Source organism: Zootoca vivipara, chromosome 2 (genome assembly GCF_963506605.1).
Source record: "Zootoca vivipara chromosome 2, rZooViv1.1, whole genome shotgun sequence".
NCBI classification, from domain to species: domain Eukaryota; kingdom Metazoa; phylum Chordata; class Lepidosauria; order Squamata; family Lacertidae; genus Zootoca; species Zootoca vivipara.
Window position 1 is genome coordinate 44165890 of NC_083277.1, and position 15898 is coordinate 44181787.

At 41.4% G+C, this 15898-nt stretch overlaps 1 protein-coding gene across 4 annotated transcripts in view; it reads right to left on the reverse strand.

Annotated features, from left to right (window-relative positions):
- Positions 1–15898, reverse strand: part of CACNA2D3 (calcium voltage-gated channel auxiliary subunit alpha2delta 3) — a 511446-nt gene that overhangs the window by 122174 nt on the left and 373374 nt on the right. For all 4 annotated transcript variants that reach the window (XM_060271434.1, XM_060271435.1, XM_060271432.1 and 1 more), the window contains one exon: positions 13858–13932. In XM_060271434.1, coding sequence (XP_060127417.1) covers positions 13858–13932 — 75 coding nt within the window. The remainder of the gene's footprint in view (positions 1–13857; positions 13933–15898) is intronic.

Consider the following 15898-nt stretch of genomic DNA (forward strand, 5'->3'; position numbering starts at 1 on the left):
ATGGATTCTGTAATCTCAGTATGGCAATCTATAAACATTTTTACCTTTACTCACACAGAAATGACAGAGGGCTAAATTTCTGAGGATTGTAGCATCTTCTGAACATTTTTATTTTGGCCAGCATGTTTCAGAACATTTCCACATTTAGGGCAAAATACAACCTCCCCACTCCACACCAGCAGGGTTCTGCAGAGTGGCAGAATTATTTACTTCACCTACAGCTCCGCTGCAGTGGAAGAGGGGGAAGACCATTCAGACCCGCTCCTTCACAAGCTCCATGTTAGCATACGGTAGTGATCGGGTTTGAATCAGGCTTGAGGCCATCACCCAACAGCAGTGACACTTGTTGTGACGTGGGGGTTCGTGATTTCAGCAAGCATTACCGCTCTCTGACATAGTATGCTGGAGACAGTTTCTCTAGTAACTCTTCTTTATTAAGGCAAACAAGACTGAGCCCTGAGGAGAGGGAAGCTACATTTATAGGGAAAGGGAACTTGCTTAAAAGGGATACATTTTGGAGGGAACAATATCAAGCAATCACAGTGCTGCCTTTTGGTGGAAACCAATAGGACTGAGGATCCAAATGCAGCAGTTTAAATGAACCAATAGTACCGGTAGCTGTTCCTTCTGGAACCAAAAGTAGCTACTTTACCCCAGGCACCCCCAAACTTTACCCCAGGCACCCCCAAACGTCGGCCCTCCAGATGTTTTGGACTACAATTCCCATCATCCCTGACCACTGGTCCTGTTATCTAGGGGTCATGGGAGTTGTAGGCCAAAACATCTGGAGGGCTGCAGTTTGGGGGTGCCTGCTTTACCCTAATGTGAATACAGACAATAGTAATACAGATATAATATCCTTTGAATCAATACACAACAATACTAGTTTAAGATCCAGCAAACTGCCACTCTCAGAACAGCACATTATGGGGTCTTTTCTCTGGGCTCTGCCGACATTGGTATAACCAATACTCTTGCCTACCCTCATATTTGGCAGCAGGCAGCAGGCCTGCTCAGACAGCAGAGCTGAGCAGAGGGAGACCTCCGCTCAATCTGACCCTCTTCCACAGCCCGGCATAAGGAAAACTAACGATTGTCCTCTCAATCTCACTCTAATCCTTTTGAGGTATTACATACCCTGCAACATTCCTCAGATGAAAATAGGGACATTTCCCACTCACTCCCGCAACTGACCCTCCTCAACCCCCCCCCCCATTTTTTAAATCACACACACCCATGCATTTTCACCACCGCTACACACCCTCCACTGTCCTGAGATTTTGATTTACAAAAAGAAAAACCACAAATAAATAAATAAATATTAGAAAGGAGCAAAATTAAATGCAGGCGCAAAAAGCGTGTTTTTTTTTTTAAAAAAAAATAAAAAATCAAGACTCCTTGTGATTGAGATTGAATCCTGACAAGACAGAAGTACTGTTTGTGGGGGACAGGAGGCGGGCGGGTGTGGAGGACTCCCTGGTCCTGAATGGGGTAACTGTGCCCCTGAAAGACCAGGTGCGCAGCCTGGGAGTCATCTTAGACTCACAGCTGTCCATGGAGGCACAGGTCAACTCTGTGTCCAAGGCAGCTGTTTATCAGCTCCATCTGGTACGCAGGCTGAGTCCCTACCTGCCCACTGACTGTCTCTCCAGAGTGGTGCATGCTCTAGTTATCTCTCGCTTGGACTACTGCAATGCGCTCTACGTGGGGCTACCTTTGAAGGTGACCCGGAAACTACAACTAATCCAGAATGCGGCAGCTAGACTGGTGACTGGGAGCGGCCGCCGAGACCACATAACACCGGTCCTGAAAGACCTACATTGGCTCCCAGTACGTTTCCGAACACAATTCAAAGTGTTGGTGTTGACCTTTAAAGCCCTAAACGGCCTCGGTCCGGTATACCTGAAGGAGCGTCTCCACCTCCATCGTTCTGCCCGGACACTGAGGTCCAGCTCCGAGGGCCTTCTGGCGGTTCCCTCACTACGAAAAGCCAAGTTACAGGGAACCAGGCAGAGGGCCTTCTCGGTAGTGGCACCCACCCTGTGGAATGCCCTCCCACTAGAGGTCAAAGAGAACAACAATTACCAGACCTTTAGAAGGCATCTCAAGGCAGCCCTGTTTAGGGAAGCTTTTAATGTTTAATGGATTTCTGTATTTTAATGTTTGATGGATTTCTGTATTTTAGAATTTCTGTTTTGTTGGAAGCTGCCCAGAGTGGCTGGGGGAACCCGGCCAGATGGGCGGGGTATAAATAATAAATTATTATTATTATTATTATTATCCGCTCCCCCTTTCTTCCTCTGACTGCCTGCCTGCCCCACCACTGGGGCTGGGCCGCAGTAGTGGCAGCCTCCCTTCCTCCTTGCCCACTCTCCAGCAGCCAATGTGAGTTGCCCAAGGGAGGAGGCTGACACCATTGGCATGCTGATAGCAGTACCAGCCTGATGGAACATGTATGAAACCCATAGCAAACATGGGAAAGCACTGAAACTCCTTGTTTTTGGAAGGCTTTTGGGTAACTGTTACAGGTTTAATCTGGCACGTTGCTGAAACATTAATATTGCTTTTCTCATTGTTATCATGCTTTTATAATTATTTCTATCTCAGTTTTTCTCTTTCTTTTATCTTGCATTGTTGCTCTCAAGTTGTTGTAAGTAATGCAGGGTGTAAATCAAGTTAATATAAATAATACAGATTGGCTTGAATCCAGATAGTTGATGTCCCGGCACTGGGGAACAACCATGGGAGAGGGCTATTATTGCCTGCATGCCATGATCGTTGACTTCCTAAAGTCATCTGCTTGGCCACAGTGATAGGATGTTGGACGTGATAGGCCTGTGGTTTGATTTCAGCAATGTTCCTGCTTCTGCTTTAAACTTCACTCACAGAATAATCCCATTGCGGGGAAAGGAGAGGGGATTTTCACCATTTCCCCCCTCTTTTTGGAAAGCTTCCCCAGAGAGTTGGGAACCCTTCCTGAAGAGAGTGGGCTACAGTGGGAAGGTACCTCCCCTCCCCCCAATCTTCCTGCAGCAGGAACCTCTCCTAGATCTTGTTCCCCTGCATTGATGGAAGAAGCAGAAGTTTAAAAAGGCATGCAACACTGCCAGGTGTTGCCGGTGGGATAAGGAATTTGTTTAGTTCAAATATCCAAATGACTCAAGCATGTAATAGGGAGATGGGGAGGGAGAGGGGGGAGAGTAACATTTTAAAAGCAACATGCAAATCCAGTTTGCTAATATCCTTGGCTCTAGACAACATACTTTCTTAGCGAGTGAGCACTTAACAAGGTAAGGCAGAAATATCACGTGACAAGTCTAGCCTAGGGAACCCCACCCAGTGTTAGGTTTCATTATTAGAATGGAAGTTAGGCTTCAGCCTTTGGAGCTGCAAAACTCCCTCTCTGCTCCATTTATCAGAGTTAAATTCCCAGAGGAAGAATTTAGTTGGCATACGTACAACTCTCCCCCTGGGGATGTGTCTGGGAGCAGCACGGGCTCTCAGTTTAAATCTCCACTGGCAGGCTTTTAAGCTTTTTTTATTTAATTTGTTTTTTTTAAAAAAAACTGGTTTCCTGCAATTCTGGTATCATGTGAGCTGCATTTATTTTGTAGTTGAGCACGATCCTTTACTGAGCCCTGCTGGGCCCTGAATTTGTAAAGCATTTGAAATGTGTTCACTCATAAAAGGGTCCTTGTAAGAGCAAACTCCCAAGATTAAGATTAAACAAAAGTGTGACTTTCTTTGCTTTCTTATAAGAGAGTAAGAGCTAACCTTTTCCCTCCCTTTCCAAAGAAAGAGCTGCAGACCAAAGCTATAATTTAAGTTTTTAATCCAGAAATTCTTAGATTATGGTTGGCAATGAAGACCAGTTATTTTGGATTGGAGGTCCATGCCAGCTGGCAGTAACAATCTGCCATGCAGTAAAATTTCCAACCCATAATGCAATGGGAAAAAACCCCAACCCTTAACTATGTCACATAAAAGGAGGGGCAGTGGGTGGGGGAATAAACCTCAGCTTTCACACAGGGGAAAAAAGGGAAGCAAATAAAGATATACAGCCCTGAAAGAAGCCCCTGGCAATGTAACGTATGAGAAAAATTTCTCATCCCCCCACCCCCAAATATATGCTTATGTGACAACTAACACAGAACACATCTAAACCTCTGGTTCTCAAAGTGAAAAAGTCTTCTAAAGAGATATAAACAGCTGTTGGTACCACAGAATTATAGAACTGCAGAGTTGGAAGGGACCCCGAGAGTCATCTAGTCCAACCACCTGCAATGCTTGGACAAAGATACAGAAGATTGTCCTAATACATCAAACCTACCTAATCATAGCAATGCAAGCTGTTGCAAAGTATCTATCAATGCAACTGATAATGAGATCTATTGGAACTTCTCCCACCTCTCCCATCAATATTTTCAACTTTGGATAACTTTGAAGCAAAGGTAGATCAGAATGTACTGGCTAGACAGAAGATAGCTTCCACTAGATCTCAGACTGATTTACAGCATATCAGCAAGGATTCTGACTGTCAACAGCAACACGGATAATAACAATAACAACAACACCCTTCTAAATTAGGCTGCTGAGATAAAGTTTGTTGGGGTAGGATTTTGTGTGTGACAGGACTATGAGGATATGCTCATAGGCACTCTGTTACTTAATTCTAAGAATACGCTGACACCCCCATTGCTGTTCTGACTCTCGTTGGTGGATCTTGGGGTTCTAGTAAAAAAAAAAAACCCTAACTAAAAACAGAGCACATCCCACAAGCCTGGAGTCTAAAGGCCCTCAAAGCACCATTGCCTCTTCTTTCTGAGCTGAGAACCTTTGCTATAGACAGATTATACAGCTGAGGTATCTTTATTTTTACCTTGGCTGTCCTCTCATGCTACTTCTGTGGAGATAAAGTCGCTCTTCAGTACAGCTGGAACTTGCTGCTTTTCAAAAGTCTCTCCCCCCCCCAAAAAAATGTGGTAAATTCTACTTTCACAAAGTGAAAAGGTAGCTGTATGGAATAGCCTGAAGCACTTGGATCTTGTGGTAAAATGCCTTGTGGTAATTTTGTCATATGAAATGGAGAATCTGCCCTCTGTTTTGTATTTCTGGAGAGCCAAATGGATCAAGCATGACTAAAAGGAGCTTCCTTACTACAAGGCTTTAAGAAGTATTGATCGAAATAAGGGGTAGACAACATGGTGCCATCCAGCTACCATTGGACTCCAAAGCCCATCAGCCTCGGCCAGCATAACCAGGGATGATAGGAGCTAAATAAAATTTGGAGGGTACCACATTGGCTACCCCTGGTCTAAATTAATGACAGCGAAAATAGTGCACAGATCTTTATGTACCTATAAAGGCTGGGTAAACAATACCTTCAGATCAGATCAACCACATACAAGCAGATTAGTAGTGTGACGTGTACTTGATTCTTTCCACGGCAAACCCTCTTAATTTAGGATTTAATTTGCATTCTTAAGACCTTATCATTCAGGATTATGTAAAAATGACAGCTGCTTATAATTATATCTCCTTAGAGTGGAAATAATTTAAACCATCTGCCATCATTTCAACATTACCAGACTTAAAACTCGGTGAGCTTGTTTCTACCTAATGTCAAAGTTGAAAGTAAAGAAGCAAAGTGAACTGCAAGTATATTACTACCAAATTTCTTGCATTTCATTTGTATGTGCAACTGGTTTTTCCAGCAAAGCATTCAAACTGTTAATTATCTTTTTAATATATGTAATTTAGGATTGCTAATTAGATAGCAATTTAATGCCCTCACAGGGATTCAGATGCTCTTTCTTTTTTAACATGTAAACTCCGACAGGAATAATTGTTGACATTAAAGTAATTGAACTCTTCAGTTATTTAAATGAACACAAGGCATTTACACTGTTCAAATCATTTAAATATTCCACTGTCAGCTACAGCTGTAGAGTTTTATGGAGTCTCTCAAAAAGCAAGGGTAAGTGTAGGTTATCTTAGTTTTCAGGCAGGACTCCCCAGAGAGAAATGAGATTTGCTGCTTATGAAAGGCTAACACCGTTTAAGTGGGGCATTAATGTTTCCTCTGAGACTTGGATTTCTCTGTTTTTCTATATTAGGAGAAACAAATTTTCCCAGAATTTACAGCTATGAAAGCCTTAATACTGGTTTAGCAATCTTTAAATACACCGGGTCTTTTTTTGCTACATACAATGCATTGTGGCTGTTAATGTTTAATTTAAACTCAGCAACTTGCTCTGGGTACGAAACTGCCATCGTATTTAGGGGAAGGTTTTTTATCTTTCATTCCTATATATACACACCTTCCTTTACCAAAGGCAATGATGAAAACAATTGTATAAGGGCAGTTATGATTTTGTGAATATTTATCACGTTAACTACCTTTTGAAAGAAGAACAAATAGGATTTTGTAGAATACAGGATTACTACAAAAATGAAACCAACACTGCCATCACATCTGAACTAATGTTGGGAATTTGTGTTCTTATTACGTACATGAGTTGCAGTTTGCCTGTTAAGTAAAGGAAAGTTTCATTTGCACTGAGCTATCCTACATGACTAGGAATAAGTGTAAGATCACATGGCCAACTGCGCCTGCAAAGAAACAGCAGAGTTAAACCATCACATGTGTGTGGTCGTAAGAATAGGAGATGGAAGAGGAGTGGAACTAGAAGCAAACTGCATGATTATTTTCATGCAGGGCAAATGCAGAGAGCTCAGTGCAAATTGTACCTGACCTGGCTACACTGTTAATACGGAGATCTTCCTTGATGGAAAATACATATTGTTAAATGAGATAATATACTGGTGTTGGTGGCCTGTATGCAGTGCTAGCGTGGAATAAGTGGGCCTAATGTTTGAAAAAATAAGAAACTCCATCTATGGCGATGAGCTGATATCCTTTCATGAATTATATGCTTCTGGGTTAGAGTGCTCCTAGTGGCAGTTTTGCTCATTGAAATTACAGGGTTTTGGCATGGGCGCAAAGGTTGGTGGGCACCATGAAATGTTATGATAAATTTATGAAAGAGGGTCCTGACAAGGAGTCAGTGGTCTTAACAAATGTGGGCACCAGTGTCAATGGAAAACGGAATATACCTTTGAATCCCAGGTGCTGGAGACAAGTGGCAGCAGGGGGCCACTTTCCTCTTGTCTTTGTATGATCTATTATACAAGCTCTTAACAACGCATGGAAAATCTGGTGTGTGGTTTGAATCTCTATTTCAATTTTTTTTAAAAAACAAACCATTTATTGGGGGGTGGGGGGAATAAAACCCTGTGGCAGGTTCTCAATGTCTTTTTCTATGGTTTGATAACATAATGCTAACATTATATTCCTAAATTAAATTGTGTCTAATCCATGATGCTTCTCAATTGAGCATTGGTGCCTATAAACAAAACAAAGTACAACAGCTGATGAGGTTCTTTTCAGAAAATGAAAGTTCAACAGCCTGCTGTAAAATAATAACAAATAATTTTATTATTTATACCCCGCCCACTCTGGGCAGCTTAAAGCATATCTAAAAACATAATAAAAACATCAAGCGTTAAAAACCTCCCAATACATAGCTGCCTTCAGATGTCTTCTAAAATTATCTCTTTGACATCTGAAGGGAGGGTGTCACTACCTAGAAGGCCCTCCGCCTGGTTCCCTGTTGCTTTGCTTCTCACATTGAGGGAACCAGCAGAAGACCCTTGGAGGAGGACCTCAGTGTCCAGGCTGAGTGATGGGGGCCGAGACCGTTTAGGGCTTTGAAGATCAGCACCAACACTTTGAATTGTGCTCAGAAACGTACTGGGAGCCAGTGAAGATCCTTTAGGGCCAGTGTTATATGGTCCCAATGGTCACTCCCAGCCACCAGTCTAGCTGCCGCATTCTAGATTAGTTGTAGTTTCCGAATCACTTTCAAAGGCAGCCCCACATAGAGTGCATTGCAGTAGTCCAAGCGGGAGATAACCAGGGCGTGCACAACTTGGGTGAAACAGTCTGTGGGCAGGTAGAGTCTAAGCCGGCGTACCAGATGGGAGTTGGTAGCCAGCTGCCCTGGACACAGAATTGACCTGCGCTTCCATGGACAGCTGTGGGTCCCAAATGACTCCCAGGCTGCGCACCTGGTCTTTCAGGGGCACAGTTATCCTGTTCAGGACCAGGGAGTCTCCCCCTGCACCCCCCCCCCGGCAAACCAAATTATTAAACTGAAATGTGTTACTTTATTATCCCCTCCAGCAGCACCTTAGAGACCAACTAAGTTTGTCATCAATACCTTTGATACATTTAAGGAGGCATGGAGAACACACACCTCTTTGCTCTTGGACAATAATAGTACTGGAGTCATGGATCGGAGTTAACATCTATATACGAGTTGATTTTTAGTAAAAAGCAGTTTACAGAAATAGTTCAAAATCCTAAACACTCAATCATAATCACATTTACTTGGGAGCAAGTTCAAATGATTTCCAAAGAATGACTTGTGAATTTTCCTTGCTACACTCTTGGAGCAGTTTTCGCCTGCGCAAGGGCTTCCACTTACGTAAAATGGCTTCCCTCTCTTCCGATGCACAACCAAAATTGGGTCCAATATTTACTATTCTGTTCCATTTTACTAGCCCCACTGGGAGGGTGACAGGTCCCTCAACCCTAAAGTAGCGGATCAACTGCTTTTTCAAGACCAACGTCTTAATGCGGTATCAACATGAAATTGGCTACGACTCAGAACTGGAAGCATTTACACATGCTATTAAACTTTATTAGAGCGAATAGTCCCACAGAAATAAGTTTAAAGCTGTATGAGTCCAATAAGCAAACTGAGAAACCTACACCTCAACTGAAACCAGATTTTACTGAAAAGGCGCACTGATTTCAATAGTTATGAGAGCCAAAATTCCATATTAAGAGGCGGTAAACTTTTAATTGCCTCTGATTTATACTAGCACACTATTTGGACCAGAATACATCTGAATTAAGTCCCATTTGTTTCATTTGGATTTATTTCTCAGTCCATAGAAAAATTTTGACAGTATGAGGAGAATCATCCTGAATATAGTTGGCATTTTAATTTAAAACACTTCCAATGTTATTTATACAGTATGGGCCTAATTTTGTCCCACTTGCAATGTTCATGCTGATACATGGTGGCTGAAAAATTTATAACCGAGGGAGAAAGATTGTGTACATAAACTTGGCTTTGGAGCTGGCATCATTGCATCTACCACAACAAGGCACTTTACATGGAACATAGGTTAAAGAATGGTTAGAAGGGTCCTTTGGATGAAAACAAGGGAGCTCAATTATTGATGAGGAGCTTTGGATGGTCCAAGCATAGAACACAGGGCAGCTTGCCAGGTAGCTTGTGAGAACCACTGAAAATCTGAGTGTATGTGTGCTCACACTGAAAGCCCAAATGGTGTAGGCTTTTAAGGGTGCAGTCCTAACCGGAGCAAGAGTGTGCAGTGGCAGATTCCTTGCTGTTGGCTCCTGCTGGCTGAGGCAGAAGGCGAGGGAAGAGATGCTGTACCTATTTTGCTGGGCCAGCTTCAGGCTGCTGCAGCACAGGGGTCCAAAACTAGGCTCCTCTCCAGGAACTGTGTTTGCTTTGATCCATTGCCAGCCCAGCTCTGCCTTCTCTTCCCCAAATCACCCCGAGGACCTACTGCTGGTTTCTGCTGCTTCAAATACCACCTTTGGCAAGGGCCTCTGCAATGGTGCAGCCCACTGCTGGTGAAGCCTGTCAGGAGGGCACCTCCTAACCATAGCGAGCAGCACAAACTGGGATTATTCTGCCAAAATTCTAAATTGATTGGGTCTCTCAAAGCAGTTACTCCCTTATAAGCCTTCATTCATCCCAATTTTTTTCATCACTTGGGGGAGAGGAACTAGGGGGGGATGCCAATGCTCTTCAAAGTTTTAGGAAGAGTCTGGACAATTTTAGAGGTGTAAATGAAGTGACTGAGTGACATTCACTCACTAAAAAGAAAAACTAAGTTAATGATTGAAGTGGCTGGACTCAGCATGTGAGAATGTCCCTGTGAATGATACTATGTCAGGATGTAGGGTAACAAAATACATTATTTGAATTGTTCCTTTTATTTCACTGGGAAATAATTATTTGTAAAGGGCTTGGGACTCTCTCTCTCTCTCTCTGTGTGTATGGGGTGCCCACCTAAGAATGTATTTTTTTTACAAATATATATGTGTGTTATATCTGTAATTTTTTACAAATATGTGTATGTATATGTGTGTGTGTATATATATATATATATATATATATATATATATATATATATATATATCAGAACTTTATGTTTTTAAGACACAAGATGAGAACAAATGGAATTAATTTGAAGATGTTTCCTGTGCTCTGTATTACACAGTATTACTATATATTCTAATCTGTAATACAAGAGGAGTCATTACTATTGTGTTTTGAATTGTGGCTGGTGTTTTTCCATTTTTGTCTCTCTGACGCCTACTAGCTTTCCCGTTGTGGAAGATTTTATATATATATATATATATATCACTGTGCGTTTTAAGTATATGCATTTTTTCAAGGCTGCTTCTTTGGACCGTAGAAACATTTCCTGTTAATATTTCCATACTGCAGCCAAACAGAGCTTTCAAATGTAGCAGAAAGTGAAACATATAGAGTTTCTGTTTCCTTGTTGCCATATATGATTTTATGCCAGTGGGGCTTTGTTTCTGCATTTTAATAATACTGTGTTTTGCAGTAAGGAGAAACACATTCAATACAAGTCTTAACTTTCACTTTTTACATAAACACAACATATTCAAAACATGCGCATATATATATATATATATATATATATATATATATATATATATATATATAATGGCTCTGCCTGCTCAGATTCCAGTGAAGGCTATGTCAATGGTTGATTATACATGGCAGTGCTATGCTGCCATCTAATGTCTGATCTTACATACTGTAGTTCATCACCAGCACAAGTATCTATAAGGAAAGCTACTCAGATGATTTGAGTTACACTCACCTTTGTTTATCCACAGGGTTTGGAAGATACTGTGGCTAATTTAAACTTACTGCACTCCTCTGACCGTCAACACTAGCTTTTTTCTTGAAGACTTGATCAAGAGAATGTCAACTTAATTGACAATGATCACAATTAAAAGTGTTATTTATGTCAGGAATGCTGAACCTGTAGCCCTCCAGATTGCTGTTGGGTTCCAACTCCTATCAGCCCCAAACGGCACGAATGATGGGAGTTGTAGTCCAACAACCTACGGAAGGTCACAGCTTCCCCCTTTCTGATTTGTGTAAACCTGGCAGGGAACAGAATCTCAACAAGATGATTCAGTTATGAAGTTCAAGTCCGCAAACATATCAATCAAAATATGGCTGAAATGAAGAATTGCTAGACAGCTTTAACTTGACTTTTTGTAGAATACACTTACTTCATATGTTAGCCAATTTTTCTAGTCCCCTCCAAAGGGGAATGTATTTCACAATACCTCCTCCTACTGCCTGGCTAATGAATCATTTTAAAAAATCTTCATAGTCCTAATCACTTATATGACCTGAGAGCAAATTTCCTTCATACACATAATGACTTCTGGCCCATTCGCATTTGCAATTTTCCCACCGTAACAAACCATTCCAATAATCACTGCACCACTAAAAATAAATAAAACATCAAATGGGAATTTTCTCTCATTAGTTACTACTGGTTATTAGTTGATCATTTGAATTCATTGCAATTAAGTTGCTCTTCATCCCACAAGCACCTCTGACCTGCACAGCATACACAAGCTAACCAGGATATATGTTCATATCCTTCAAATAAATGAGAAAATGGAGATGGCTTTTAAGTTCCTTCTACTGCTGTGCTGATATGAAACAATGCTGAAGGATCCAGATTTTTTTTTTAAAAAAAAAAAAATCAGTACTCCCAAAACCCACGGAATGCATATAATGTAGTGAGCTCCCTGGTCTCATGGGTTTTATTTATCTGTGCACTTACCATTGGAATGATTGTGTATGGTAATGAGCCAGAGATGTGCAGTGATGTGAGGAAGGGAAACATCCACTTTTTCCCCATTAAAAAAAAACTGCTGTCATGAACAAAAACAAGGAAGGGAGATTACATCATTTGCCAATCTGTCTTGTATCATTTATTGTTGCTGGAATTCATTCCACATTTCCCTCTTAAACAAGGAATGCATGAGATCTAGTGTATGGAACCCATAATTAAAGAGAGGAAGAAGAAAAGGTAAGCGCCCTTGTGTTACTTTTAAGTTTCACAGAGTAGGAAGGTATCTGCCTTGCAGGACCTACTTTGTACTAGGATCCTGAGATCCATCAACTGGATTAAAGGATTCTGAAAGCTCAGGAACTTGTTTTGAATACTATCTGAACAGATCTGAGTTATCAATGCATATCCTCCTGGATCCCAGTTCTACAATTAGTATGTGCATTTTGTGTGGTCATAGATTCCTTGCAGAAACAGGATACCCATTCATTTAAATGGAACAGTACCGCTGAGCAAAATAAGGGGGGTGCACATAAAGGAGTTTATGTGTTTACTAATGGTCCACACCGGTGCAGGGGGCCTGATCTAGACTGAGACCACAGCAGGGACACCCCTGACCAGGATCCTGCTCCCGATTTGCTCTGCTCATGCCTGCAATGCACTTTGAGAAGCCATTCACATAATTACTAATAGCATAGCTAGCATCACATCTGCTGCTACCCCCAGCTTTACGCTGCTGCTCCCATCCCAAAATACTAAGCAGTTTGTATAGGTAGGGTGATTTGTCTATGTCCCTTAAAACAGTTTATACCAAAATAATAATAATTTCACTGCCTTTTTGCACTGTTAAAACAAAACCTCTTAGGGGTGGAAGGAGGAACAGCCAGGAAAATGTTGGTGTTCTGACAATTTCATTTCATCTTCTCATCAAAACCACTCAAATGTAAATATTAACCAAGTGTAATGCCTAATCCAAACGTTAGAGGGATAAATGTTTTTGCAAGCTCCAATTATGACTCTATCAATCCTTCTGTACAATAATCCTGATTTTGTTTGATATGCAAATACCCCTCTGAGATATATTGCTGCTTTCTGCTTATATGTTGTTGAATTCTGATAATTACATTAAGTGCCTACCTGAGAAATGACATCCATAATATATTATAATGAATTCACTAATGCCACTCCTTTAGTTAGATTCAATGGTGATGAAACTGCTAAAGTGTTCCTATAAAACCAAAAAAATGAAGCTACAGCCTATGCTACCATTCAATAAACTTTTATTTAACAGACACATCAAACTTCTTTCTGACTTTGGTTAATTAAAAGAAGGCAAAAAGGGTAATGGAAATGAATTTTCACTTTTTTTAAAAAAAGAGTAATTGGGAGAATAATCCTTCAAGTGAAGATAAAAAAGAGAAGGAGCTTGCATACAATATCCACACAGTTTTAGAAATTTGAGTCCACTTAAACATGACAAATAGGGGCTATTACTTAGGAACACAGAATTCCACTTTAATGTAAGTGTACATAATTGCAGCAATTTATGGCTTTACCTTGCACTTACAGGGGTTTGGGTCTCTCACCATACAACCTGTGCATTTCTATATCACCAAAAGGCTTATGTTATTATTTGCATTGGATCTTCTAGGGAAAAAAAAGTCTGCAATATTTTTATTTAAATAGTAGCCTTTTTAGTAGTCGTCCTTGTGAACCATTATACTTTATACTCTTTAATTATACTCTTTAATTCTGTGTGCTGTATCTTAAGAAGAAGAAGAAAAACATCTTTATCTCGGGATGTATAAAATCAGTCAACATATTTTTTTATCTTACCAGAGGCCTGAGTTCTGGATGAGTCAGAATGTATCCATTGTTCGTGATTGCGAATGCATATCCATGAATACCTAACTGTAAGGATATAGGAAAGAAAAGAACCTGAATAAATAGGGCCTACAGAGCAGGTAAACATAAACCATCAGGAAGTTCTCTGACACAAGACCCATCTAAAAAATGTGAACTGGACAGAAATACATTTCAGTAGTGGGTTTTCAGGAGAATTTCCTGGTGCATTGTGCCTTGACACCTCAAACCTGGCAATTATAAGCCTTTAGCAACAAAGCATTTCACTCAAATTCAAGTGAAGTCCCTTTTCTTTAACATGTAGTAAAATAAAAAAAATCCCTATAGCTGTGGGGACCTCAGTATATTAGGGGTGGGGAGCTCTGGCCTCCCCCTTCCTGGGGGTGTCACATAACAATGATGGGTGGGGCTAGAAGCAAAAGATAAAATGCAAATTCTACTACTACTACAGTGGTACCTCGGAAGTTGAACGGAATCCATTCTGGAAGTCCGTTCGACTTCCAAAACGTTTGGAAACCAAGGCGCGGCTTCCAATTGGCTGCAGGAAGCTCCGGCAGTCCACTGGAAGCCGCGGAAGCCGCATCGGATGTTTGGGTTCCAAAGAATGTTCGCAAACCAGAACACTCACTTTCCGGTTTGCAGCATTCAGGAGCCAAAACGTTCGACTCACAAGGCCTTCGGGATCCAAGGTACAACTGTACTACTACTATTTTTATTACTGAATTTGTATACTGCCTTTCATCCACAGATCTCAGGGTGGTTTTTTCTACACACATTTCCACAACCCGCTCTATCTGCCATCCAGGCAGCACCAGAGTTCAAGGACACTCAGGGAGGATGCAAAGAGGGGCTGGTGAAGTGTGTGACATGGGGACAATCTGAAGGGCCAGACAGAGAGGCTTGGAGGACTGAATTTGGCTCCCAGGCCTGAGGTTCCACATCCCTGCAGTAAACAACAGAGCTACAATATTCACCTCATTGCATGCATGCATCTTCTCTCACTCTCTTCTATATTTTAGGGGAAATAAACAGATATATACACATCAATCTAGCACAGGCACCCCCAAACTTTGGCCCTCCAGATGTTTTGGACTACAATTCCCATCTTCCCCGACCACTGGTCCTGTTAGCTAGGGATCATGGGAGTTGTAGGCCAAAACATCTGGAGGGCCGCAGTTTGGGGATGCCTGATCTAACACATTTAGTGTTGCCAGTAGTGGCTGTGGGATGCCTTCCGGAGGACCTTGGGCACAGTGGGGTTCTTGGCCCCTCCCTTTCCTCCTCTAGCCACACCTCTCTCTCTCTTGGCCCCATCCCTTCAAACTAAAACACATATTGATCAGCATGGCAACCCACTATTGTCAAATGTTAGTATTTCACTCGTTGCCTTTATTTATTTATTTAGCCAGCAGTATAACTTGGAGTTCACCTAATCCACTACCCTATACACACTCGTCTGGGAGTAAGTCCTACTGAACTTACATGTGGGGCTAATTCACATATGATGGATTAGGTAAAAGGTAAAGGTAAAATTATTATATGATGGATTTCCCTGTCACAAGTAGACACCTATCACTTATAGAATCCCATGCCAGGAAAAAGTGCAAGAAGATGCTTAAGAAGGCTCCAAATCTCCACGGCTATCCTTAGAATATATGGAAGCAAGTCTTGTTTATTTTAGCTTCTGTGGTTCCTTTGGACGAGAAAGCCCCCCAAATACAGTATTCCCAGAAACTGTCACAGCTGTCACTGACAGAGCTTATGACTGAGCTCAATGTGAAATCTCAATTGTTGTGCTTTGTGAGAAATCCAGCTGTCCTGCCGAATTAAAATGAGGGGAGGAGTTTCAAATATGCCTGCTCAGGGCTCCTCAGATTTTTAAATTAAAATATCCTGGATTGGGCTATGATGTTTACCATTTACACCCCAGGGTTTTGGCAGGGCACAAGTTACCCCTTGCCCAGTTCTACTGGTAGCAGAACTTTGGCTTTACAGAAGGGAAGAGAAAAATGAA